Raw genomic sequence first — 26,434 nt, forward strand, 5'->3', positions numbered from 1 at the left:
CTAGGAAAAAACCCAAACAACAGAACAAATGGAAATATGAAAATACTTTTCATAATTTCTTAGACTGGAAGACAATATATCGCCTCACATTTTCTTAAGAAGTAAACGTAATAGGAATAAATATAAGAGTTGTATTCCACAGTAAGGGCTGAAAATTACGCTTGATTTAGCAACGCTTCTTCTAAATCTGAAAATTAATTAGTATATCTTCACATCTTCACAGCAGCTTAAACCCAATCTATATTTCCAGTTCTGAAACAAGAGAATTACATGAATGTCCGGGAAGGTTGCAGTTATATGCCATGCGTACATACTCCTCACCACTCCTCAAATATATTTTCCCCGGCCATTTTAAGTGTTATGTCTGCTTGAAGATATTATCTTTTTTTAACATGTAGTACCCTGAATTGTTATGAACTGTGTTTTTTCTTATTCCCCACCACTATTCATAATCAGGTAACGTATATGGTAGCTTACTTGCTAAAAATATAAATCTGTTTTTTTCTTAAGGCTAGACTTGACCCATTATCACAGAAACCTTCTGTAGCATCAGCTGCAACAGGCACCACAGCTATTACAGGCACCACATGAAAAATTACCTTTTAAGAATGTATCAAATTAATTTAATTAAAACTGTTCTGTCTTGTCTCTTGTTTCAAGAAAAATATATTAACAATATTGTAATTTAAGATGCAGATCAATGCCTTCAAGATCTTCAATTTTATTTTATTATATGTTAGCATAAATCATGGGTTTATTTTCAAAAGCATGTTAATCACAACAAAACTTCCTATCTGAAAACTTCCTATCTCAAGGCCACATTCTTCTATATTTTAAAAGGTTCACTGTAGAAAACCACATGGAATTAGGTAGATAAAATCAAGTATGTACCACTGTGCAGTTAACTCAGTCATAATCAGAATATATGTGATCAAAGTTTCTTATGCAGATAAGGTTTCCAGAGGTGGATAAGACTCCTTTCGACTACAATCAAGTCACATTAATGTAATTTGTGGAGTAGCATAACATTGTAACTTCCAATGCTAATGCGGAATATTAATTACACTTATGCATATGTTAAAAAAATCAAATTATTTTCCTAAAATGCAATAGAATGAATTGTTCTAAACATATTACAAATGCTTTATTATTTTTCATTACAGTGATTCCAGTTAAAAATAACTAAACTACATGAATAATGAGCCACCCCATGATTTGTTAGGCAGCTGTTCAGCATATTCTTAAGCAAATAAAATAAATTTACTAGTTAGGTCTCTCTTAATCCAAAACCCCCTTAATATGATGTTTCACAATTCCTTTAGAGGTACTATTCACAAGTAGATATTGATAAATATGATATAAATGCCTTATCATCAGTGTTTCAATTAGCTTTCCTGCTGCTTCAGAAATATAAACAGCTAGAATCTATATTTACATAACCTACTCTTAGCATTTGAATGACAGACAGAAAGTAAACAGTAGACTTCTCAAAATACTCTATAGTGTATTTCTGAATCTTAATGATCCATATCCAATGGAAGTATTACTGAACATCTCTTGGGGGATTAAGTTTGCCATAATTAAATCCTAATCAGTCCTCTATCAGAGGGCAAAATAATGTACCTGTCTTATAAATACACTAATGTATCTTCAGTCAGCAACTCCTTGGATTTCTGTATATACCTAATACTTTGCTTTTGGTTAACTGCATCCCATATCAGTCACCTCATTTTCAACTTACATAAAAATTCTGTAATTGTAGAGGTTGGTCAGGAACTAGCTGTTCAAGGACTTCTCAGCAGCTGAACAGTAGCTGCATATCAGGCAGCAAATACAAAACCATTTTTTTTTAGTATGTGTGCACAAAAGGAAAAGGGCACAATTGCAGTTAATAGAATAAAAAACTCACTAGTTTTAAATTTGAAAAGAAAATTGATATAGCTATTACTGGTTTAAAAGAGATATAGAAGAGGCACCTTATTTCTCCAACTGAATAATTTCAAAAGGAAATTTTCTCAAAACAAAACTCACAGAATAAAACAGAACCGACATAATTTCACAACCCATCATAATTTAGATAAGATCAAATACACTGCTTTCATGCATGTATCACATTGATTGCTGTTACAGGTAACTCAGCCTTGTTCTAAAAACATCTTAAATATTTTTTTTCTTTTCTAGAAAATAAATATTGTTTTATATTATTTTTAGTTAAATGGTGTACATCCTTCTTTGTTCTCTTTTCTTTGTTCTTCTTTTTCTACACTAGCATCATTCTCTAATACCACCTCTGTAAATTCCATGCCTTAGGTTTGTAGCCACACACTTCCCAGTACTGGTGAGAGATTGCATCAACTTATATTTGAATCACCCTTGGGAGTGATTCAGTACCATCTGAGATGACTTTGGGTGTTCTGTCTAGCCTCCAGCTGCTGTTGAAGAAGGTTGAGAATCTCTCCCAAGTTCTCTTTAGTATCTAGCAGCTTAGATACTGTAATTTGTCTCATATGACATTAGGAGCTCGTATTTAGGCAAATTAATTTTGTCTTCTGTTTGTCACAATGTGTACATCATACTGAAGGTTTTGCTCAATCATTTATTTGGAATATGAAAAGCTACCTGATGTTTATGTTCATTCCGTTATCACTATCACAGAATCATATGAAATACTTTTGGTACCATTTATCATAAGGTATTATCGACATGCCTGCAGACTTAACAGAGTTTGACAGAGCGGAATGATTCTGTTCCCTTTGTTTGAAAAATTTCAGAAGGTATAATTTAGTAAACTGTTCACCTGATCCCAAGAATTCTTTCCTACGGTGCTGTCATAACAATTCTCTTATTGATTCAGCTTGTTTCAGCATAGCCATTCTCAAATATCTTCTAACATTAGAAACTTCACTGAATATTAAAAAAAAGAAGTCACTTTCTAAAAAGAAAATAAAACATCTCTTTCAGGATGAAATACTAAATTTTAATATCTCACTGAAATGACATACTACTCTGAAAAACTGAATGCCTAAATTTTATTTCTAGTTCTGCTTAATATGCTAGGCCTGTCAGTTGGCTTTTTTCCTTCAGATGCTGGGATCTTCTGTGCTGCCCTGGCATTGAAAGAGAGCCTGTAAGTACTACCATAATGTAGGAAAAGTTTCTGCTTTAAGGGTAGCAGAACTAGCTGATGTGCCAAATATCCTCTCCAACAAAAGCAAATAACACCTTGGAAAAAGAAGAAATGAAGTTTTGGGGGGATTCATTAAGACTCTGACATTGTAACCCTTGACAACTGTATGATCCCACTGAGAATGTCAAGGTCTAAATGAATGTCTAAAAGAATGTCTAAATCTTTAAACATCCAAAGTCAGGACTGATGTAATTTATCATACTTTCATATGAAGACCTTATAAAAGCTTATATACATGTTTCTCCAACAGTACAGTTTTCATGCTTCACCCAAGAGGTAAAGCAATATAATCTTCTAATCTAATTCTAATCTGGAATTTTCTAAAGTAATAACATTATCTCTGTATATTGTTATTCTCTAAATACTTATGCACTATCTAGTTGAATAAATCCATAGTCAGACATAGATCATCATCCAGATTGATTTTCTGTTGCTACTTCATTGGCTCTTGTATGAAATATATTGTACTTTACACATAAAGAGTTTGAATCAATTAATTTCAACAAGTTAATGAAAATTTTGTATTTGCTTACTTATAGGAGATTGATAGCAAAATATTTTTAAAAAAACCCTTTAAACTATTTATAAAATATATGTATTAAAAAGCATAGGATATTCTGTAAACAAGTATGTTCCTTACCCTTACAACTTGGCCTTTCATTGCCTACACTCCAGGTTCCATTAGTCCTGCACTGTATGAGTCTTTGACCCAATAAATAATATCCAGGACTGCAGCTGAGCATGACTTGAGCTCCATACTCATTCAGTGACCCAGAAATCAGTCTCCAGACAACATGTTCTGAGAGCAGAGTCTCTATGGTGGGGCAAGTGACAGCTGTGAAGAAAGGACACTTAAATATTAGCATTCTACCCCTAAGTTTCTTCACAGAATATATATGTCTTGCCTTACTGGCAGAACTTTTCCAATGTAAAACTGAGCATACTATAAGCATTTTTGAAATACAAGTTCCAGGAAAAATAATGAACATCATACAGTAAGTATTACAAACTGAGAAGGAGTTTGTAGTACATTTTCATTTAGTGAGATGCAGTGGAACAATGACATACAGTTATGCTCTCTAATGTGATTTATTTAAAAATTGAAGAAACAAAACACATCACAGACTACAGTGGATGTAAAAGGGAAAGCAAATAATGCTATGTAATTTTTGCAAATGCTCAAGTGATGCTTTATTTTTCTATCCATATTCACTTTAGAAAAGCTCTAAAAAGTTCTTAAAACAGGTTGCCATAAAAGCTGCTAACACACGTTCAAATGCTAATTACTATAAAACGGTATACTGTGGGTATTCAGGAAAATTATTACATTCCAGTTTAGAATATTTGACATTTAAAATAAAGATAATATTTAGAGAGATTTTTAGAGTGATTTCAGTTCTGTTGCCTTTAGTATTTCAGATTTTGTAAGAGAATGTAGTTACTGCCAATAGACAAGAACTGTAGTTTATGTTTTTCATAAGGCTTAATATAGCTACCAACCATATATAGCATTTTTTAATATTTTGAGATTCAAATTGATCCTTTGCAATTCAAGATAAAGTACACAGAATATTTACAATATTTACGATATTGACATGAATTCTATCTTAATGGGCCTATGTCTCTGTAAAGATTAGACTAGTTTTATGAAAATATTTATGATTACTTTATTTAAAAATAGCTGTATTTGGTGTCTTATACCTTGTTGTTCAGAATTTCCCTGCTATAGAAAAAGTCTGAATGAATTTGTGACTGTTTATATCCCAAAGAATACTTTAGAAAAAACTGCTACTCTGGCAAAACTTGAGAAAATATGTACCTTCTGAGGAAAAACAAAGAAACAAAAAAACATGTGACAGAAATTTAGTTCCTCTTCTTTGGTTTCTCTTATATGTTGCTAAAAAAAAGGTGATAAGTTTTCTAAATATTTTGTATACTTAGGAATCATTACCTCTGATCTTTTGTACAATATACTCAAGTCACCACGCTGTTTAAGGGAAGACAAAAGCGTTATGAGGAAGTGTGTAAAAACCCCAAGCTATACTCAAGAAATAAAAAGAAGAGTCTGATTCTCATTTATGTTATAATAAATTTACACCATTTTACCAGGGAAAGGACTAATAAAGCTGACAAAAAATAATTACATATTCTGTAGACTTTACACTGTCTGAGAGGTATAAAGTGATTTTATCACGAGTATGAATGTGTGATGAAAGAGACTAGTTCATGTAATCACTGAAATACAGGAAAGTGATAGAAGAAAAATTCCTGTAAAAATTTAGATTTCCACCAGTTTTCAGAATACCTTTGATAATGCTAGAATTACACATCTACCTTTTCCAATAGTTACCTTACCCATGGTAAGTTCGAGCATCTAGAAAACACAGAGCTGGAACCATAGCATATCTGTGAAGATGTGTAAGAATTTAGGAAGGAAAATCATCTGAAGAACTTCCAAATGACAGGTTATAAGGTTACATTGAGTTGAAATTGTAGAATATTGTCTTAGATTTTTTTCAGTATATCTTAGGAAGGATTGCCAGCATACAATCACTTTGAAACTTAATAGTTCTTCACTTTGGCCTTTATAACAATATTCTGACTAGTTATGAACAGTTTCCCAGGTTAAAGGAGGACTTCCTACTTCCTAATTTAATCTAATTTGAGACCGATACTAAACTGTGTTTCATAGCTACTCAAAGATTATCAATTATTAAACAAGAAACAGTTTTTCTTATTTGTTGTTAAATATAATAAGCATATTAAAGCACTTAACACCTTGGAAAGAAAATCATACAGGTCTATCAGAAGACAAAAACTATTCTAAATAGGTACTTAATACCCCTCATATTTAACATTTTTATCACTTCTCCTTAGAAGCAATAGTTTTGTTGGTTCTTTCAGAGATGAAAGCAAGCTTCTTATTTAGTTGAATAGTAAAAATTTTAGTCTTAACCATAGGGGATATCTTAAGACACTTAGAGATAAGAGGCTCAGCTATTTCAGAATATGTAAATAAGCCATAGATGTTTCCTCTCCATACTGAGGTTAGCATGTAATTTATTCTTTCTTTAGCTATAAATACTTAGAATCTTGTTGCAAGCACACTTTACAAACAATGATCAGATTCTGATACATGATTGTACAATTTCTAACTGAAGATGTTACTGAGTACAGAATATACTTCTAGACTGTGTTGATGTAATCAACTAAAACTGTTGCTTTTGCTGGAAAAATTTTAATTTTACAGGGATTGATTTTGATTTATTATTTCCCCATCCTTCAAGAAACAAAAAAAGACTATTAACAAATGCTTGATTTTGTCCACATGGTTTATGAATGAGTGCATCAATTTGCCTCTCACGGTCTCTCTCTTGCAAATTATGGGCTGGGCACTATTTAAATTGTCATTTACATAGATGAAACTCTATAAGGGATGATCTCAACTTCTTGCAGATGTGAAGATATTCTTTCTTTTCTCCAGGTATTTTTTATACAGAAATGTATGAATAATATTGCTTTACATAAAGTATAGGTCAGAAAACATAACTATCATTTGAAATTATGACTAAGATTACCCATTTTAATGACATGACAATCTGCATATACTGATAATTCTGAATAGACTCAAAAGCAGGGAATTCATAATGAGATATAACTACCATAAAAAAAGACGAAAAAATAAGTTGTTCTATAAGCCCAGGTATATTTGCTAGTCAAGACATGAGCAAAATGTTCATTAAGCAAAATGTTCACTATATGAACAGTGGCAATGACCAAAAAAATATAACAAGGTCTTTGCAATTACAACAACTAAAATCAAACAAGAATTTGTGTGGTAATATGCTCAGCATTTAGTTTTAACTCTTCATAATGATTAATTCTTCATAATTTCATTATTCTTTTTACTTGCTCTTCTCATCAACAAACCCTTTGCACTATCAATATTTTCCTAGAATCTGAATACCAGAAGACTGACTCTTGCCTTTTACTTAGTTGTTCTGTCTACAAGCCTTTGCCTGTCTTTGATTGTTACGTAAGCAAAAAAAAGTACATCTCATGTTATTCCAGGAATATCTTGAATATTGTGACTCTGAATGTAATTATTGTTTCAAGGGAAGAAAAAGGCAAGCACAATGTATATGATGGAAAAATATCTCAATTACAGGATCTTGCTATTATTATTTGCAAATGTAATGGCATCTGATACTTGGTTGCCATTCTTCAGGAGGTAGTTAACATTCATAAAGAAAGGTAAAGGGCATTTTTGTCTTACTGTAACCTGAATTTATAATGCAATAATTAGAACTATATTGTTCAAATATACCCTTTTGACTAAATTCATTATTAGCTTAAAAAAAGCAAGATTAAGGTCAAGTCATATATTATGCTTGAGAAACTAGCGTGGTTTAACTTCATAAGTATTAGTAAAATAAGAAGACAATAGGAAACCAAATAATCCCGTACACCACAGAATCTAAGAACAAAGACCTAAGAACAAAATTCAATCACTTAAGCAAGTTGATTGTTTCAGTATGCTAGTAGAAAAAAAAACAGAGAAAAAAAATTAAGCGCTTCTTGTTATTCAATATATTTAAATGGGAAAGGCTTCAAAACCTCAAAATAGGTAAACAAAAGGATCACATGGTATTCAATATCAGCCTGTCAATCCAGTCGGCTATGTCAAGTCAATCTGTTATCAGTCTAATGTATCTGGACTAATCTAAAATGCCCGAACTAATTAACTGTTTTACTACAGTTCACTGAGTAAGTACTAACCCTTTATAAGTACTCCATGTTACTTACCGAACCTTGAAAAAATACTCCAAAAATTACTTACTGACCTTAGGATTTATCAAAGAAAATATTAGGAGAATTATTCGGTATGGTGTTCTGAATGTCCTAGCTAATAAAAACTCCAGCAATTGCACAGTATCTATGATGAACTGGTGGTGAATCTTTGCCTGTTTATATTAACAAATACCTTTTTACATTTATAATATAACTGATGCTTTATTCCAGAACTACTTATGATTCATAGTTCTATCACTAGACATTGTACAAACATACTGAAAATTTTAAAAAAGACTTCTAAAATTTCTAATTATTTTCCAATTTATTTCTAGATAAAAATCAATGCCTGAACCATCACTGTTATAGCTCAGCACACCATACCTTCCAAAAATATCTACAGTGAAATCTGTAATATGCAGATTATGCAAAGGTAACATTAGCTGTTCTTTAAAATGTTTGATATTAGAGAAATTAGCATAAACCAATGAAGGATCCGATTTAAATGTTTGAAAGGGTATATTAAAGGAGTAATGCAAAAGAGCAATAAAGTTATGCAGTTACAGGGACCATCCCAGGCAATTAAAATGTTAGAAAAATTAATTAACTACAAACTCTATTTCCTAGGTTATGCATCCACTTACTTCTATGAAAAGGAAAGCAAGTAAGAACAGAGGCTAACAAGTTATCCTAGTTCAGCAGTATTTTTGTTAATAAACATATACTGGTCCAGATCTCAGCACCAACACACATGGAGTATAACCTATATGGGTACATTTTATATGTACTTATAAAGAAATATAATATAATTTTGTATACATTCATACTCTTGGTATACAAATTATGGTACTTAGCTTTAGAGAACTAGTAAGGTACCTTGCCATAATCAGAAAAAAAAATCTGACATCGTGATCTTGCAATAAGTGAACACTTTCAGTCTTCTGATCTCATGAAGAGAAACATGGAAGTAAATCACAATATTTTCTGTCATTATTTTTTCACCCTCTGGCACAATATTTTAAATCAGTTCCCTAGATCTGGTCAAAAAGCACAGATAGTGCACAGAACTGAAAGTTCTATTTTGCATTAATCAGAACCTACTTTAATGCTCTTTTCTGCATATTTCTTAAAGCAGCTTTATTCCTGCAGGTTTCCTATGGAACAAAAAAGTTTATACTTCCATTAATTTCAAGTGCTCAGGTGTCTGTACATCTTTTTACTATGTCTAGCAAAACTCTAAAACTGGACATTAATCATAATTATAATATTCTTAAGAATTTGCATTAGACATTTTCTAGCATGCAAAAATGCCTGTATTAAAATAAAGTTTCCTGATGGCCCAGAGAACATTTTTTTTTGTGTTGCTTTGTCATGAAAAAAGTGATGCTTGACTTGTAAAAGAATTATGTGCTAACATTCACCTTAGTTCTTCTAAAAGTATCATACATACTTAAACTCTCCTCAGTGCAAACACTGGGACTGTACCACATCTGAAATGAGTAGAAGTTTCTAGTATTGGAATGCACTGTTTGTTAAAGTAAACTCATTACTGAGATTTCTTTTCATGGAACATGATTTTTGGAACAAGGAAATGCAAACTCTCTAATAACATTAAAATATACATACTAAACGGAGAAAGAAGTTCTCTTTTGCTTCAGAACAGGCTTAGTATGACCTCCTTCATTGATTCAAATCTCATACCAATTGCTTTCCTTTCTTCTAAGGAAAGCACATGGTGAAAAATATTATTTCACAAACATAAATAAAAAATGTAAAAACTAAAGAAGTGTCTCAGATGAAGGGATTGACCCTCACCAACACCTTTAGATGACTTTGTTTCTTTACAAAATAGTTACGGATACTATTCCAAGCATTAATCTCTCTATTCAGTAAATAGCTTAGATATCCAGCTGCAGCTCGGTATTGAATTCAGGGAGCAACACATCTAAATTTTGCATTGACAGCTAAGTCCTTGTCTGTTTCCATCTTTCAGTCTTTGCTTGGGAAGACCTTATTTCTCTGCACTTGATGATATATATTCTGAAGAAAGTGAGGCACTAAATAATAATAATAATAATTTTCACTAATTAGTCACAAACAAAATGCAATAATCATACTATAATGATGCAATTTTATATGATAATAGCAAGAGGTTATAACATCCAAAGGAGAGGAAGGAAATTTGATTTGTGTTCTTTTCCCTTTTGAACTTGTCACTGCAAGAATCAGCATCTGCATTTCCATAGTAGCAGACAAAATTCAAATCATATCTGATGAAATGGAATAGACAAAAAATTCCCAAAATATTGTTCTTTTTTTTTTTTTAAATCTCAGAAAGATGGAAACATGACTTTTCACAGGTGTGTAAAAATGCTGATGATGGGTAAAACAGTGTTTCTCAGCTAACTATAGTTACAACTTAAAACCCTAAATTTGTAATCATGCCTACATATCCCTTCCTTTCTGTTTGAGCATTATCCAAATTATATTAGTTGGGGTAAAAGGTATTAGAGGCATTTTATGTGGCATACAGTAAGGAAAGAATCATGCAAGCACCAGTAATCATCTATAGTTTGAGACCAAAGTTGTTTGATCTATTAATATTTCTTGGATATATCTACACCTTTTGGATGGGATGGTTTTTTGGAACTGCATATCACACTCACTTCTCTGACCAATCGTAACATACTAACGTACAGGTTTCAGTAGAAAGTTTTTGCATACTTTACACAGTGTCCTGTATTCATATGTAAAGTTACTACTGTATGGTCACTCTCTAAAGAGTATTGGCCTGATTTAAAATATTGCCTGATAAAGACTTTAAATACCAATACAGATAGACATCTCTAGTTCCCTTCATCATGTGCAAGAGATCCCTATGTAGAATAACTGAAGCAAGGTACTTATTTGTAATTCAGTAAAGCTTTCTTAATAAATATCTGTTGATTGGTATTTCATGTAATTAAAATCAATAGCCTAATGTCCATGATCGATCTGTGTCTTGCTCTATGACCAGCCCAAACCATATTTCTCATGATTCAAATCTGATGTAAATACTTTTAATGAAAAGAAAGGAGTTTCAGACATCTGCCTCAGGCATTATATTATCAGAGATACTTTGCAAAACAAACTGCACTGATTTCAACCTTCATTTTAATAGACCTGGGGACAAAATGAATTCATTTATTTACCATTTACCTTTCTGTGCTGTGTTTGCTGCTCATCAAGTCTGAGATGTTTCTATCTCTGGAGACTAAATATATTTATCCTTACAGCAGCAATACTACAAAAACAGGTTGTTATGGAGATTGTCTAAGGTTTTCTGCACTTTGCAAGTAAGAAATCTTGGGTAAAGCATGCCTGCCTCTGAATAGCAATCCATTTTGAAAATACTGACTTTAATATTGTCATGTAGATCACTAGCATTTTAATTTAGCACTTCTGGTTTTAGAAGTAATGAGATTCTTTTTCAAACTGAATAAATTTTTAGGAAAAGAAAAAAGAAGAGAAAAAAGTGTTATATATATTTTGTTAGGCTTTTAAAAATATTAAACAAAACTTTTTATGTTGAAAGTTGTGCTAAATGTTAATAATTAAGTTGTGTTTTACAGGGTAGTCATGTGGTTAAGTTTGATCATTTCAATAATACAAGCTTTTTTTTTTTTTTGCACTGCAGGTATAGTGTTATTAATTCAGTATTTTTAATCCCCAGTTAGTTTAACTGGCCTCTTCCCTCCAAAAAATCTGTTGATATTTCTGCTGATTAATCATTCAAGTTATGTTCTTTGTACCTTGTCAAGTTTTTCTGAGAGAACAAAGTGCAGTTCAATACACTGGAGCACTGCCTTCCCTCCACACATGGCTCTGAATTCAGAGCATGTCTGTGTGATCACAGCTGGTTTTGAATCATCCTTCCTATGTACTCTGTGGAACTGCTGTGTTCAGTTTTAGGCAGTGTCCTTCAAGAAAGGTGTAGATCACTTGGAGATTGTCCAGAGGACAATAATGAGAATCACTGGTCCAAAAAGTATGAAGAAAGAGTGAGAAAGAATCACAGCAAGACAGTTACCTCTACAGAAGAGGTGACTGAGTGTATTGGGTTGCAGGAGTCAAGGTGTTGGCCGGGGGGGGGGGAGCGCATGCCGCAGGGGTGGCCTCTGTGAGGAGAGGCTTGGGCTGCTGGACACAGCTGGTTCCGAACAACCCACTGCAGGACACAGCTGACCTCATCAGCCAAGATAGTGGCACCTCTAGTAAAGTGTATTTAGGAAAGGGTAAAACACTGCACAGGCAGAGGAGGAGAGAACAAAAAGAGTGAGAAGCAGCAGAGGGAACACCAAGGTCACAGAAGAAGGAGGAGGAGGTGCTCCAGGTACCAGACCTGGTATTCTGTTGCAGCCCATGGAGAGGACCATGCCAGAGCAGATATCCATACTGCAGCCCACGCTGGAGCAGGTGGATATTTTCTGAAGGAACTGCAGCCAATGGAGGACCCACGCTAGAGCAAGTTTATCCTGACGGACAACAGCCAGTGGAGAAGACCCATGCTGGAACAGGGAAAAGCACGAGGAGGAAGGAGCAGCAGAGAGGAGCTTTTTACAAACTGACCGCAACTCCCATTTCTCATCCCCCAGCACTGCTTGGGGTGGGGAGAAGAGTCAAGAGCAAACGAGTGAAGTTGACCCTGGGAATAGGGGGAGGAAAGTGTTGTTTTGATTTTTTTTTTTTTTTCTGAAATGTATTTGACCCTATTTTAATTGGCAATACATTAAACTAACTTTCCCCAAGTCGAGTCCTGTGATAGTAATCTCTCTGTCCTTATATTGACCCACAAGATTTTTTATCCTATTTTGCTCCTTGTCTGGTTGAAAAGGGGCAGTGAGTGAGCAGCTGGGTGAGGGTCTGGCTGCTGACCAAGGATAACCTACCACACTGAAAAAAACAACAGTTTCAAACACATTAAAAAGAATGAAAGAAGACTAAAATAACTTCTATTTGTCCACTGCGGATACAAAACAAAATAATGCCTTTACACTACAGAAAAACTGACTCAGGTTATATACGTTAGGAAAAACTTTGCAAGGGGAAAAAAAAGTAAAATACTGAAACAGAGTACTCAGGAAGGTCTTCAAGATTAGGTTAAATGATCATCTGTCAGGGATGCTTAGAAGATCTCTTGAAGTAACTTTCATCAATATTTTCTAACGATTGTTTGCTGCCAATTAATTTTAAAAAATCCAAAACATTTCACAATCATGTGTAACTTCACAATTCTTATATTCACAGCATTTTATTCTTTCTTTAAAAATAAGTTGAATTTTACTTGTTTGAAAAACTAAAGTGCTTTTCAAATTCAGAATCCAGAAAGCATGTACATATACTGCTGATTACTTCAAGATTCTAAATTAACTCTCAAAAATTTTAAATATAGTATTATAGCAATTAATAATTTTGAGATTATGTCCTAATTGGTATTTCAAGTCACGTCAGGCTCAGTTAATTATTGCTTTGATCCAGTACAAAGACAGGCAGTGGTAGCCCGATGCAAATGAGAGGCCATGTCATGGTAGGGGAGTCCGCATCACACTGGCTAGTTCTGAGAGGGGGCAAAAATAAAGACTAAAGGACTCTTATCTAACTTAATTATCTACACTAGCAGTACTTTAAAAAAAAGGTTTTGCTTTTATTACTTTAGAAGCTATATTAAAATAGATTACAATTGGTGGTTGTAACTTTATATTGTGAAAATGGAGAAGAGCACATTATTCATAATAAGAAAATATATATGAAACAATTATCTAATCATTTTAATTCAGATTTTTTTAAGAAGATAAACAAGGGGTTTTTTAATTAAACAAATTTGTAGACCTCTTGTACTTTTCTAAATGCTAAATGATTATATGTTCCTGAATGACCAGTTCAAGGGATAGGTATACATAAAACCTAAAAATCACCAGTGAAGATTTTCCTGAGAAAGTTCAAGGGAAATATACATGAGAAACACATGCCCACTTACATTTGCAAACAGGAGGCCTCCCTTTGTTGCTCCATAATCCATCTTCTTGACACACTGCTGTTGCTTGTTGACTAGATTCTAGCTTGAAGCCCTCATTACATTCATATATCAATCTACTGCCCAAAGTGAATTCATTACCTATAACTGAACCATTCCCAGGGGATTCAGGAATACCACAAGATACAGCTGAAAAGAAAGGAAAGAAAAAAATAAAGAATTGGCTTTTTCTTATATATTTTCTTAAAATATTGTCCCACCACTGCAATAAGAAACGCAGATTAGTAGTTTTGACATATTCCATTCATAACAACTGAAATTAATTTTCCATCATAGTTACAATATTCCGATAAATAAATGTAACAGTATTTAAAACATTGATAAACATATTGAAGTGCATCTATTATAGACAAACATTTTCTAAAACATTATTTTCTTTAATCCAAACACTGTAGAGACAGAAATTTCAACATAGGCTAAGGGCAATGGTTTATTTGCCAGGGAAAAAAATGAAGAAAGTGTCCAAACTTATTTGGTCCAAGAAGCAATGAACTGGAAAATTCTTAAATGCTTTCTAATAGTCTGCTTCCATTCACTCAGGGTTTCTTTCATTCCTGCACTACTATAAACAAAACTTCATATTTGTTTGTTCTATACGTATAAGAATGTTCTATACATTTAAGAATTCAATTTAACTTTTTTTGTCTGATCAGAAAAGCACCTAAATGTATGACTAGACAGGGAAGAGTTCCACTGAAGTTAAGGGCATTATTCAGATATTTAAACACTTATTTACATACTTGACTAATTAATTTCGGAACGCTAAATGTTATGTGAATTCAGGCTTATTCATTTTCCATATCATGAAGGAAATTACTTACTGAGTTATTTTCACTTTTTTTTGTTCCTTCAGAATTTCTCTCTAGATAAGCTGTTATTCTTTCAAGCTCACAGTTTAATTTGCTGTCAGCTTAGTGAACTCTGAGTAGAATCATAGAACCATAGAATCATTAAGGTTGGAAAAGACCTCTAGGATCATCTAGTCCAACCGCCAACCCAACACCTCCATGCCTACTAAACCATGTCCTGAAGTGCCATGTCTACACGTTTTTTGAACTCCTCCAGGGATGGTGACTCCACCACCTCTCTAGGCAGCCTGTTCCAATGCTTGACCACCCTTTCAGTACAGAAATTTTTCCTAATATCCAATCTAAACCTCTCCTGATGCAACTTGAGGTCATTTCCTCTCATCCTATCACTAGTTACTTGGGAGAAGAGACCGACACCCACCTCTCTACAATGTCCTTTCAGCCTGATTGTAGGAGATCAGATTAGTCAAGCAGGACCTGCCTTTCATGAACCCATGCTGGCTAGGCCTGATCCCCTGGTTGGCCTGCACTTGCCCCTTGAGTGCACTCAAGATGAACTGCTCCATAATTTTCTCCAGTACCGAGGTCAGGCTGACAGGCCTGTGGTTCCCTGGATCCTCCTTCCAGCCCTTCTTGTAGATGTGCGTCACATGGGCAAGCCTCCAGTCGTCTGGGACCTCCCCTGTTAACCAGGACTGCTGATAAATGATGGAGAGTGGCTTGGCAAGCTCCTCCACCAGCTCCCTCAGTACCCTTGGGTGGATCCCATCCAGCCCCATAGATTTGTGAGTGTCCAGGTGGTGTAGCAGGTCATTAACTGTTTTCTCCTGGATTATGGGGGGTTTATTCTGCTCTCTGTCCCTGTTTTCCTGCTCAGGGGGCTGAATTGCCTGGGGATAACTGGTCTGACTATTAAAGTCTGAGGCAAATAAGGCATTAAGTACCTCAGCCTTTTCCTCATCCTTGGTGGCAATGTTCCCCCCCGCATCCAATAAAGCCACCTCCTTGGCTTTCTTTTTGTTGTTAAGCATCTAGTTTTTTGGCTTATTTATTTATTTAAATTTTTTTACAAGAGCTCAGTACAGTTCATTTAACAGTATCTCACACTATACAATTTTACGGCAGAGTATAGTTACAGAAATATCTATTTCAGTCACTTTTAGGAAAGGTCTCCAAGGCAGGATTGCCTTCTGCCATCTGACTTCTCAGCTCCTTTGATTTTGATAATGAAAAGAAGAAAGGCAACTCTTCAGTATCCTTTTAAAAATTTCTTTTAATGCTATGCTTTATTTTAAAATAGCTATTTATGCACAGGGATTAACTCTAGGTGCTTGAATAAGTCAGTAATGTTGGTAAAGATTTTGTATTTGCACCATGGCACTTCCGAAGGGAAAGTCATAGTATTATTTTCTGTGAAAGGATATTATTTTCTGCAAAATGGTAAGTTGGAGCAGAGAACCCATCACATTATTACAATGAATCTATTTAAAGAGTTTATATAAACCAATGTATGTGTGTACAGAATCACTGCCTGCTTTGAGTCTGGCATTCAGTTTATTGCTCTTCAGTAAATACACTGAATAAAACACAGATTTGAAGCTTTCATTTCTAAGTATTTACCAATAAAGAGTGGAGTTTTGCAAATGAAAATGTCTTTTTCATATATACAGTCAACTGTAAGAAGCGATCCAACATTTTAAGTAAAAAAGTCCTTTGTGTATTTGTTCCTTTCCCTTGACACTGTGAAGTTTTATTATTTTAATAAAATCAATATATTTCAAAAGAAGAAATGACAGCCTTTGTCTGAAATCTGCTAAACAGAGGTAAAAATAAGTATTTTTTTTTAAATCTAATTTTTATTATGATTTACCCAATTCAATGTAAATTATTAATTTCACAACACATTGTCATGGTACCATAAACACATCTCTCAAATTTGTTTTCAGTATTCCCAAGTTGTCACATTTGATGCATTTAAATTAAGTAGAACACAGTACTTTGCATATGATTATAATGAGGAGAGGTAAGCATTATAAAATGATGAATGGTTAGTTCATTTCAGTTGTTTGCTTCCATCTGGAATCTGTCAAATTGCTAATAGAAGTAGAACTGTAGTAATGTTCCAAAATAATCTGCTTCCTTTGTAATACAACTTCTTGGCACTTTTTGCACCCTAACTAGTGCCGGTCTTGTCTTCTCAAAATTGAGTATTATTTCTCCCTCAGTGGGTAAGGGCTGAGCCTCCTGCCACTAGAAGGAGTAGTAGTGGGACAGAGAAGGGAGAGAGAGGTGATAAGGAAGGGGTTCTGGAAACCCATGCTTACTGCTTTTAATGATGTTAGAGAAAGTGGAGAAGGGGAAGGATAAAAGCAAGTTCTGCTGCTTGTGGGAGCAGTTTTAGGAGTCACTCCCCACAAGATGACCACAGTAGGAGTGATGGCTTTTCAGGGCTCTGGTGTACTCAAAACAGGCAGCAGAGCTGCATCTGGTTCAATGCTCTATCTACTCTCCTAATAACCAATTTAATCCTTTACCTACAACTAGAACCAACTCTGACCCTCTGTCACATAAGCAGAATTTTACATTTGCAAAATGTCTGTTTGCATGGTGAATTGACAGAAAGTTAAACTGTCACTCTCTTTTACACATCATACAAATGCCTATGCATTCTTCATTTCCAGTCATGCTTACTGTGAAATGTTTCAGTGTCTCCCGAGCCTTCCACTATGTCCTTCCCTGTCCTAACAAGCCACTCAGTTCTCTTCTGCCTTGTGGCAATACGTCTGAATGCTTGATGCAGAATGTAATTGGGTTAAGATTTAACTTCGTGTCAATTTCTTTTTCAGGTCTCCTTTCTGATATCCAAACAACAATCTCTGTGTTAAGTGTGCATACATTTAATTGTATAAAACCAAAATTCAGAACTATCAGTCTATCCACCCATCCATGTATGTGTACATTTGTACATACAGGTGGACGTTATTCTAGTTCCCTCTAAATACTTCAAACGTGAATTAACTTCAAATAATTTAGTGGTTTCTATGGAGCAAGAATAATTGATTATGTCATCTGAAAACAAACAAAAAACCACGTCTGTTTAGTTCATGTTAGAAGCAAATACTTCATTAGCATTTGCTCTTCATCTCTAGCAATAACCTTTCTAGAAACTGCTGAAAAGTTCAAGACTGAGTAGCTCTTCTGTCTAATATAAGATAAAAGATGTACAACGCCCAGGTCACACCCAGGTGGGCCTATCCGTTATGCCAGGTCTGATGCAATGTCCAGTGTACTAAAACACCTCAAAATCTATGCTTACTGTCACACTTCACCACTTTTATTCTTAGTGTTGTACCTCAGTCCTCTACTATCTCTCTTCTTTCCTCAGCTGCTGCTGAATCTTCTACCTCTACATTGTGAGGTTATTCTCACTGCTGCTTTAGCTACAAATCATAAAAGCAGTTTTGGCATTCTGGTCCTGTTCCTGTTACAGTCTATCTGTTTATTTGTTGTTTGCTTCTCTCCCAGAAACTGGGATTGGAAAGAAATATTCCTGCTGCTACTAATTTCTTGAGGCTGCTAATGGCTTTTAGAACAGTAGTGTCCAAACAAAACATATTAGCACAGCCAGTTTCACTAAATAACAAGTCCTTTGATGTTTGAAGTAAAGTTACCTGAAGTAAACTCACTGAAATGGCATATCATCCTTGGACAGCGGAAACAATGTCACTACTGTCCCACATCCAAGTATTTTGAAGCTCCCAGCTTCTCATAGGATTGTAAAATGATAAAGAATGGTGTCAGCAAGTCTTCTGACTTGAGGAATTGTCAACATGCTTCTTAGGCCAGTGATTAGATGAGACTGCCAGGTTCCAGCTGGGAGATGTGCATTCAGAGTGTGAAAAAACCATAACTCAACCTTAATTGTCTCTATTATCTTGCACAGCAGAAAAATATACTTCTTCCAAAGAAGAGGTAATCAACGCAAGCGGAAGAGACTTTTACTATCTAGAAACTGAGATGCACTTTTAGTTGCTCTTTAATGTTCCACATGTGTTCCTGGAATTTATTTCTTGTCAAAACCAGTAAACTTAAAGTTTATGGCAATCCTTCAAAATATCTATACACCTATATACCTTTAAGATACTTATGTATTATACATATTTAAAGCATGCAAATTAGCTGCATACAGAAAAGAACTGGAGACTGCATTACAGTCAGACATTGAGTTTGTTTCCATACACTGGAAAATCCCTAAATTTAATGTACAAGCATCTATCATTTAGTGACCTGTTTCTGGCATTGAACATAGTGCTGAGAAAAGCATTTAAATACCCTAAAATTAAAGGTAGCAATAGAGAAGTCCCTAAAAGTGGGATTCATAACAAAAAAAAACATGCTGAGTGGCTTATGTGTATGATATCCAACTGGAAACATCAGGGAAAGCCATGCCACAGAAATTTTAATTCTCAGTCTTGGATACATACAGAAATAACAAAGAAACTGAAAACAGGTCTGTGTGGTCTAAGGCTGTGGGTGTAAAAAAGGATCATGAATGGTCATCTACTTTATTCTCCTATCACAAGCAAAAATTATACTTGACTAAGGTTCATCTAATCTGTTCCTGAAAGACCTCCAATGATGAAAATTCCACATTCTCCACAGGCAACCTATTCCAGTGTTTCACTAGCCCCTCTGAGAAAAGAAGAAAAAAATAAAGAAAAGTCTAACTTAAGATCCTGTTGAAGTAAGCTTAGCTGTAATTGCTTTATCTAGAAAGGACATAGAAAATTATCTCATTCCTCTTTGGAGCTACTTTCAGTATATTAGAAGATTGTTACCATGTTCGCCCTCAAACTTCTGGGTTTTTAGTCTAAAGTACTATACTTCTCTTACTGTTTTATATTTTGAAATGTGATCATAGGTTTAGAATATGTTATAAGAGGAAACTGGGATTTGGAACTCCTAAACTGTGCTACCTACCTCACATTTTTATTTTAAGACTGGGTGCTAAAAGGGACATTTTTTGCATAATAACATTTATCAAAAAGGTTAAATGCCCGAGTTTAATTCCATGCTCAAACACACAAACCAGCTAATTCTATGAAGAAGCAGTTTGGTGGTCCCAGACTCATGGCTCTTGGGCAAACTGCAAATGGGTGTTTTCAAGCTAGTTCCCTAAAAAAAATTAATCAGTCTTCTACCCCAGGGCAGACATGGAACCCAATTATGGTCCCGGAATAACATTAGTTCAGCACAGCAAAAAGTACAAGGATCTCTAGCTCAGGAATGCGGTTCTACCCACTACAGCAAGCATAGAGAATTCAATAGTGACAGCACCTGGAATCAGGATTTTAAGCAGGAAATGATGGCATCAGTTATATTTTTATCATGACTCTGTCATAGGTTTTGAGCCTTTCCAAGTATCCATGATTCAGACAAGAGAACTTCTTCCTTAAAGTAGGTACCTCCAGTTTTCTTTTACAAACCTACTAGGGAGTAACTAAAATGGTGAAGAGCAGCAATGTGTTCTTCAAGACTCTTTAAATGGTTTTTAACTCTTCTAAGAATGAGTACGAGAAAATGGGGAAGAACAAAGCCACAGGCTGAGACCTGTATATGAAGAACAGTGGGATAAAGAGGGGTACTTGCTCATGCCTCAGAGGAACATAGCCACTCTGTTACACTCTCGCTGCCACCATGTCTCCAGATATCTGCTAACCCACCACTCCTGATCCATATTGATCCTCATAACTCTTTCTTGCTTTCAGTTTTTGATTCTCACTTCTCTTCTTGCCAAACTTTTATCTTATTTTCTCTTATCACCTATTCATCTCTGAGCTTCAGCCTTCTTTTCCTGCTCTCCCCCAGCATGGGGATCTGGACATGAGCTAAGCAGTGGCTAAGATGACATACACATGTAGTTGCCAGGATTATTACTGGGGCCTGTACTATTTCCTCTTGGCAGCTATCTACTGCTATTTTATACGAATTGCTATTTTCTCTGCTCATAAATATTTTGAATATAGTATGACTCATGTTCCTCTTTTTCCTTCGCAAATGAAATAAAAGCAATAACAATAACTTCTAATTTCCTAGATAGGAGTCAAGTTCTTTATATAATGTCCAGGACATTATTACATGCATTTGAACTTGGTAAGACTGGAATTGAAAAATATCTTCTGACCCTACCAGATTAACCCATATTAGGGATGTGTTCATATTAAAATTGATATTGTTATATTAAATATGCAAAAAAGAACTCCCCTTTTTATAATACAATCAAATTTTATTTCAAACATTAATTCTGACACAGTCAAGTCATTAATTACAAATGTAAACCTGCAGGACTGGTTCTACAGAAATTTCAGACTTAATCAAAGGCATTTTTATTTGGAAATATCCTATAATTAAATCCATGAGCTGGACCAAATGTGCAATTTTAACTATTTTTCAAAGAGAATTAATGTATTTTGATAACAGATACTTAATAAATTTAGAAACATGCTTTCCATTTAAGAGTTTATGGAAAAAAATATGCTTCATCCAGACATACAAGTTGCAATAACTGTGTCAGAGTTGTAAAAGTTACATATTAAAATTGGAGAATCCTACCTTAACAAGAAATTTCTAGTAAAGATCAAACTCACTCCCTATCTCACAAATCTTTTTTACCCTACTGCTAACAGAAATCTACATAACCACTTCCACATATATTGCTGAAATTATAATTATGGCTTAAAATTAAAGAAAAAATGTATTGTAAACATGCTGCATTGCTAAAATTTCACAGCTATTTCTTGCACATAGTGATAAAATAACAAGGATAGACACAGTGTCTGAAGTATTTTGTTACTTGCTTGAGTGTGCTTAAATTTTGTTCAGAATTTATTACTTTCTGGGACTCTCTGTCCCCTGGTTATCCACGATCAAGTCCTGGGACCTCATGTCAAGTCCTGCACATATCTGCACATTTTTCCTACCACTTTCTGTAAATTATTCTATTCTGCCCTTAAAACTGGGGACTTTTTTCTTAAACTACTCAAAGAACTGTTCTCCCTATTATTCAGAATTCCTCACACACCTCACTACATTTAGATACAGTTTTCAAAGTTAGAATGGCAAACTGGCAAGCCTTTCTCTGCCATTGGTATTAAAATGTGAACATAAAATGCAAAAACTAGAAATGTAAAAGAAAACCATTTAAAAATTTGACTATTCTAAAAAAAGGAGAGAAGCTAAAAAAAAGGATCACACTATTTTTTTAAGAATTCTGAAGTGCTGGAACATCATATTTTCATCATACAGACCTCTGCTATTTGGTCAAACAATACTGGTAGTAGTACTAGCAGGTTATTAATGTCTGGATGGATAAGAAGTAGAATGATATGGGGTAAATTTGCATATAATTCCTGACAGCTGAAGAATCATGAGATCTTAAATTCTGGAGAAAAGTATGATGTAGGGGCTCCTAAAGTTTATGGCCCCCACTCTTCCAGCCTAACAAGCACATGCAGAATATTGTCTCTATCCTCTCACACTCAAAGTACCTGAGCTCCAGAGTAAGATGCCAAAATTTCGGTGCCTTTTTAAAAAAGACACCTACTGGCTAGCCAGCAGAATAGCTCCCAAAGTTTCACTGACAGTATTGACTAGATCAACTACATCAGAGTTTAGGCAGATAGGGCTTGACTTGTTTCCTTTTCCCATTGTCTAGAGCTACCTGAGACATACTTAGGCCTCCAAGACATCTGACAAGTCTAGTGGATATAACATAGGAGCTTGTGCCTTTCTGGACTGGTAGATGGAGGACAGGTAAAATACCTCAGGGCACCTCAAATGACGCTAGACTTCTATGTTTAAGCAAATTAATCAAAACTTTAGCTCACATACAGATGTTTAAATTTAGTCTTAATCTTGAACAGAATTGCATCCTCCACTTTCCTGATCTTCTGGCCAAGCTGTAGGCCCAGTCATCATTCCAGGTTCTTTAGTGCAAAGTGTCTCTGAGCTTTCAGTTCATAGGCCAGCATCAGCTACTGCACCTAAAATGCATTTCAAGTAAGCTTAAAAGCAGTCCTTGTCCCTAAACTTACTTATGCCCAGCCCACACACAGATTCTCCCATGATTTGGTGACCTTCAGGAAGGTTAAACAGCATCATATGCCATAACACATTATGAAGACATCCTGGAGTCTGGAAGCACAGATACACAGATCCTGCTTGTGGCACACTGGCAGCCTGAGCTTCTCCCTGGACTGGTAGGGGTGTAGCCACATGGCCCATCTAGGCATGAAAATGCTCATCCTGAAGAAATATTTAGCTACTAAATCATTCTGTATAAAAGATGTGAACTGTACTCCTTTAAGTTCTTCAACTGTAGCCTAATTTCTGCAGCTTTTTACTTTTCTTGCAAATAACACACCCTCAACAGAAGAGTAAGGATTATACCAAATCTCAGTTGACCTTTTTCTTTTTTTTAAGGTGCAAAATAGAACTTCCATCTTTTGTTTTTAGAAACATCTGAATCATCCTTGATGGAACCTTAAGCAAAATACTTGTCCTGAAGAAGACATGAAGCACTGCTGTTAATGTCTTCAAAGTTAGGAACAACTAAACACAGGTTTTAATCAAAGAAGTTTCAACAAGTCTTAAATATGGATATTACTACCATTTCTTCCTATAAACAAAGCAGACTGGAAGCAGACTCAAATGAAAACATGTTAGAATAGGCCATATATGATATGGATAGAATTTACAGTCTTTCTCCCCTAGCCCACATTCCTGATCTTAGCTGACATACAGCTCCTTAGTCTCCACTAACTGTTTACTGAATAATGTGTGAAAAAGCATTTTTAACTAAAACCAACTGTGTTTAACTGCTTTGTACTACTTTATGTTACTCCCCTTCTCTGTAGTTTGTGTGTGGCTTTTCATACAGGGAAAATTATAAACATTTGACAAATAGTAACTACTCTTAACAGATGTCTGGAACAAGCTAAAGTAGACCCTGGCTAACTCCAGGATACACAAAAAAAGCAGAAGTTACAAATTATGTCTTTAAAGCGCTGCTTATAAAATGATTTTCTAAAATAATCAAATTAATGCCTGAAAACTAATGAATTTTTATAAAATGTTCTGTAATACAACAATACTATTAGCTATGGATTGTTTAGAGATATACGTATTTTACTAAATAAAAAAGTACTGAAAACGTATTTTTCATTTGTATTTGGTTTGTATTTGACTGCATTAATCTACTTCTTAATACTTCAGCTCTGCACACATTAAGTACACCATTCAATACGTATTTGGATAAACTCATGATGTCAATGTGTGTCTCAGCACACAGCAGTATTGACAATGCTGTATCTTTGTTTTGTAAGATATTATTTGCAATGACATTACAGAAGCGTACTCAACAAGAAAACATTATCTTACCTTGGCAGATTGGTACAGGAGAATCCCACTGATACATGCCATTTTGGTGACGCCTACATGTTGCATTATTGTGACCAATCATTCTATACCCAGGTTTGCAGTAATAGCGTACTTTACTTCCAGCGGGACCACCTGTTTTATTTACAATTCCACCGTTCCTCAAGATAGGGTTTAAGCTGCAATAGGGAGCTAAATGCCAAAAAAGGGACATTATTAAAAACACATAAACCACACTTAATTTACAAATTTCACATTATTTATGACATGTGCAAACTTTGAATGCCATTAAAATTGGTACAGAATCCTTTACATTACTTTTGGAATCCTCAGTGAAGATTCAGGCTTCTTATGCAGAAATATAATGAAGTTCAAAAACATAGTTTATAATCACAAACCAGTTTATGTTATTGTACATGAGGAAGCTGAAATTAGGAAACATATAGATTGTTCAGTAAATTCACTCACACTTAGTAAACAGTCTACTTCAAATTTGATAAATTTATAAATATAAAACTATTCTTTGAGCTGTATAATACACAAAACTAATTATGAATATTTTTATTTTTTAAAAAAGTGCACTTAGACATCTAAGTAAAAAATAAAACATTTTGCCAAATACAGTAAAAATTTACATGACAAAGTACAGTAGACATATTAATCAGGTGCATTTTTTTCAGATTAAAATTTATGTAATTTTTTATGTACATGTTCCCTCAAGGATATTTCATTACACTTGTATTAATTTTTTAGCAAGATAATGTAACTTAGGCAAGCGTAGCTTAAATTTTGAATTTACACTACATCTGAAGTAAGATAGAATGTACTTGTTTAAATCTAAGTTTTGAAATTAAAATAAACCTTGCTAAACCTTAATCACTTCTACTAGAAATACTGTTCACAGAGAGGTTTTCCTGACCAGTATGGTTCTCGAGAACTTGCGACATATAGATGAAATGTTTAGACATGTGCTGAGGAAGTAAAAAAAGTACGAAATTTATAATTGTGTCAAAGTGAGTAATAAAGACCAGGGTTTTTTTAAAACAAGGTTGCAATACCTGTACATAAGGATGGAGTATGATTACCCAGACCGAATACAGGTCAAGCAAAAGTACACAATAGTTTGACATACATGTGGAGTCTAACACAAATCTGTTCATGTCATTTATCACTGGATAAAAGAGATATAAAAAAATTACCTTGACTCCATATTGATGTACAAGTCACTGTGTATTTGCAGCAGTGTGCCATGTCAAGATTACAGACATTAGTATCTTTTTAGAAGAAGCATGGTAGGACCATGCCTTGCAGAAAATAAACCTGGGTGAACATTCACTGCTGAAATAAGCCTATGAACGTTCTTCACAAGGAAGACAGTGTTGAACTCCACTGATGATAACTAAATGTCAGTACCAAGGACACTGAGATTGTAACTGCTGCTACAATACTAACTCTCTAAATCATACTGAAATGTTGTTCATATAATTTTCTATAGACGATTATCCAATAGAAGCTGGGGTTTTATTTCACAAGTGCATAATTACAGAATTTGGTTTACATCTATAAATATTGTTCATATTATTTGTTTCTTGCACATATCCCTGATTTCCTTCTTTCAGCTTTCAATATCTAGCTCTCTATTTTTTTGTATGTATATTTCGTCACCCTAAGGTACAGATATGATATCAATTACCACCTAAAGATGAATGTTTCTTTTCACTGACCATGGAGAGATCATAGAGTGGATTAGACTCCTAACTGAGATGCTTCCTTTAAATGTCTAGATTTAGATGCAGTATATCAGTCAGTATTTCTAAGAAATGCCACCCAACAAAAGCAGTAAAACTAGGTCCTACATTAAAGATGCTGAAAAATGTTGGCATCTGTTGAGATTCTATTAAAGAATTACAGTTCTCAATTAAGCAACATTATTTCTACTTGAAATGTCATTTTTATACATTCTTTCACTTAGGAGGTTATTTGAAAAAACTAAATCAAAAAGGAAAAAACAAAAACCAGGATGAAAATCAATAAGCTAGGATGGTCCAGTAAAACAATCGTTTGGGGTCATGTTCTGTATCCTTTATAAGCACAATGACCTTCAGTTATGTGCCTAACTAAATGAATTAAATTACTGAA

The 26,434-nt window shown here is 34.4% G+C and overlaps 1 protein-coding gene across 1 annotated transcript in view; it reads right to left on the reverse strand.

Moving 5' to 3' along the window:
- The window catches only part of CSMD1 (CUB and Sushi multiple domains 1), a 1,308,402-nt gene that overhangs the window by 77,326 nt on the left and 1,204,642 nt on the right, over positions 1–26,434 (reverse strand). The window contains exons 49-51 of the mRNA XM_072855145.1: positions 24,299–24,487; positions 13,995–14,180; positions 3,828–4,022 (exon numbers count right to left, since the gene is read on the reverse strand). Of these exons, the coding sequence (XP_072711246.1) occupies positions 3,828–4,022; positions 13,995–14,180; positions 24,299–24,487 (570 nt within the window). The remainder of the gene's footprint in view (positions 1–3,827; positions 4,023–13,994; positions 14,181–24,298; positions 24,488–26,434) is intronic.

This window comes from Ciconia boyciana, chromosome 3, assembly GCF_034638445.1.
Source record: "Ciconia boyciana chromosome 3, ASM3463844v1, whole genome shotgun sequence".
In the NCBI taxonomy this organism is placed as follows: Eukaryota; Metazoa; Chordata; class Aves; order Ciconiiformes; family Ciconiidae; genus Ciconia; species Ciconia boyciana.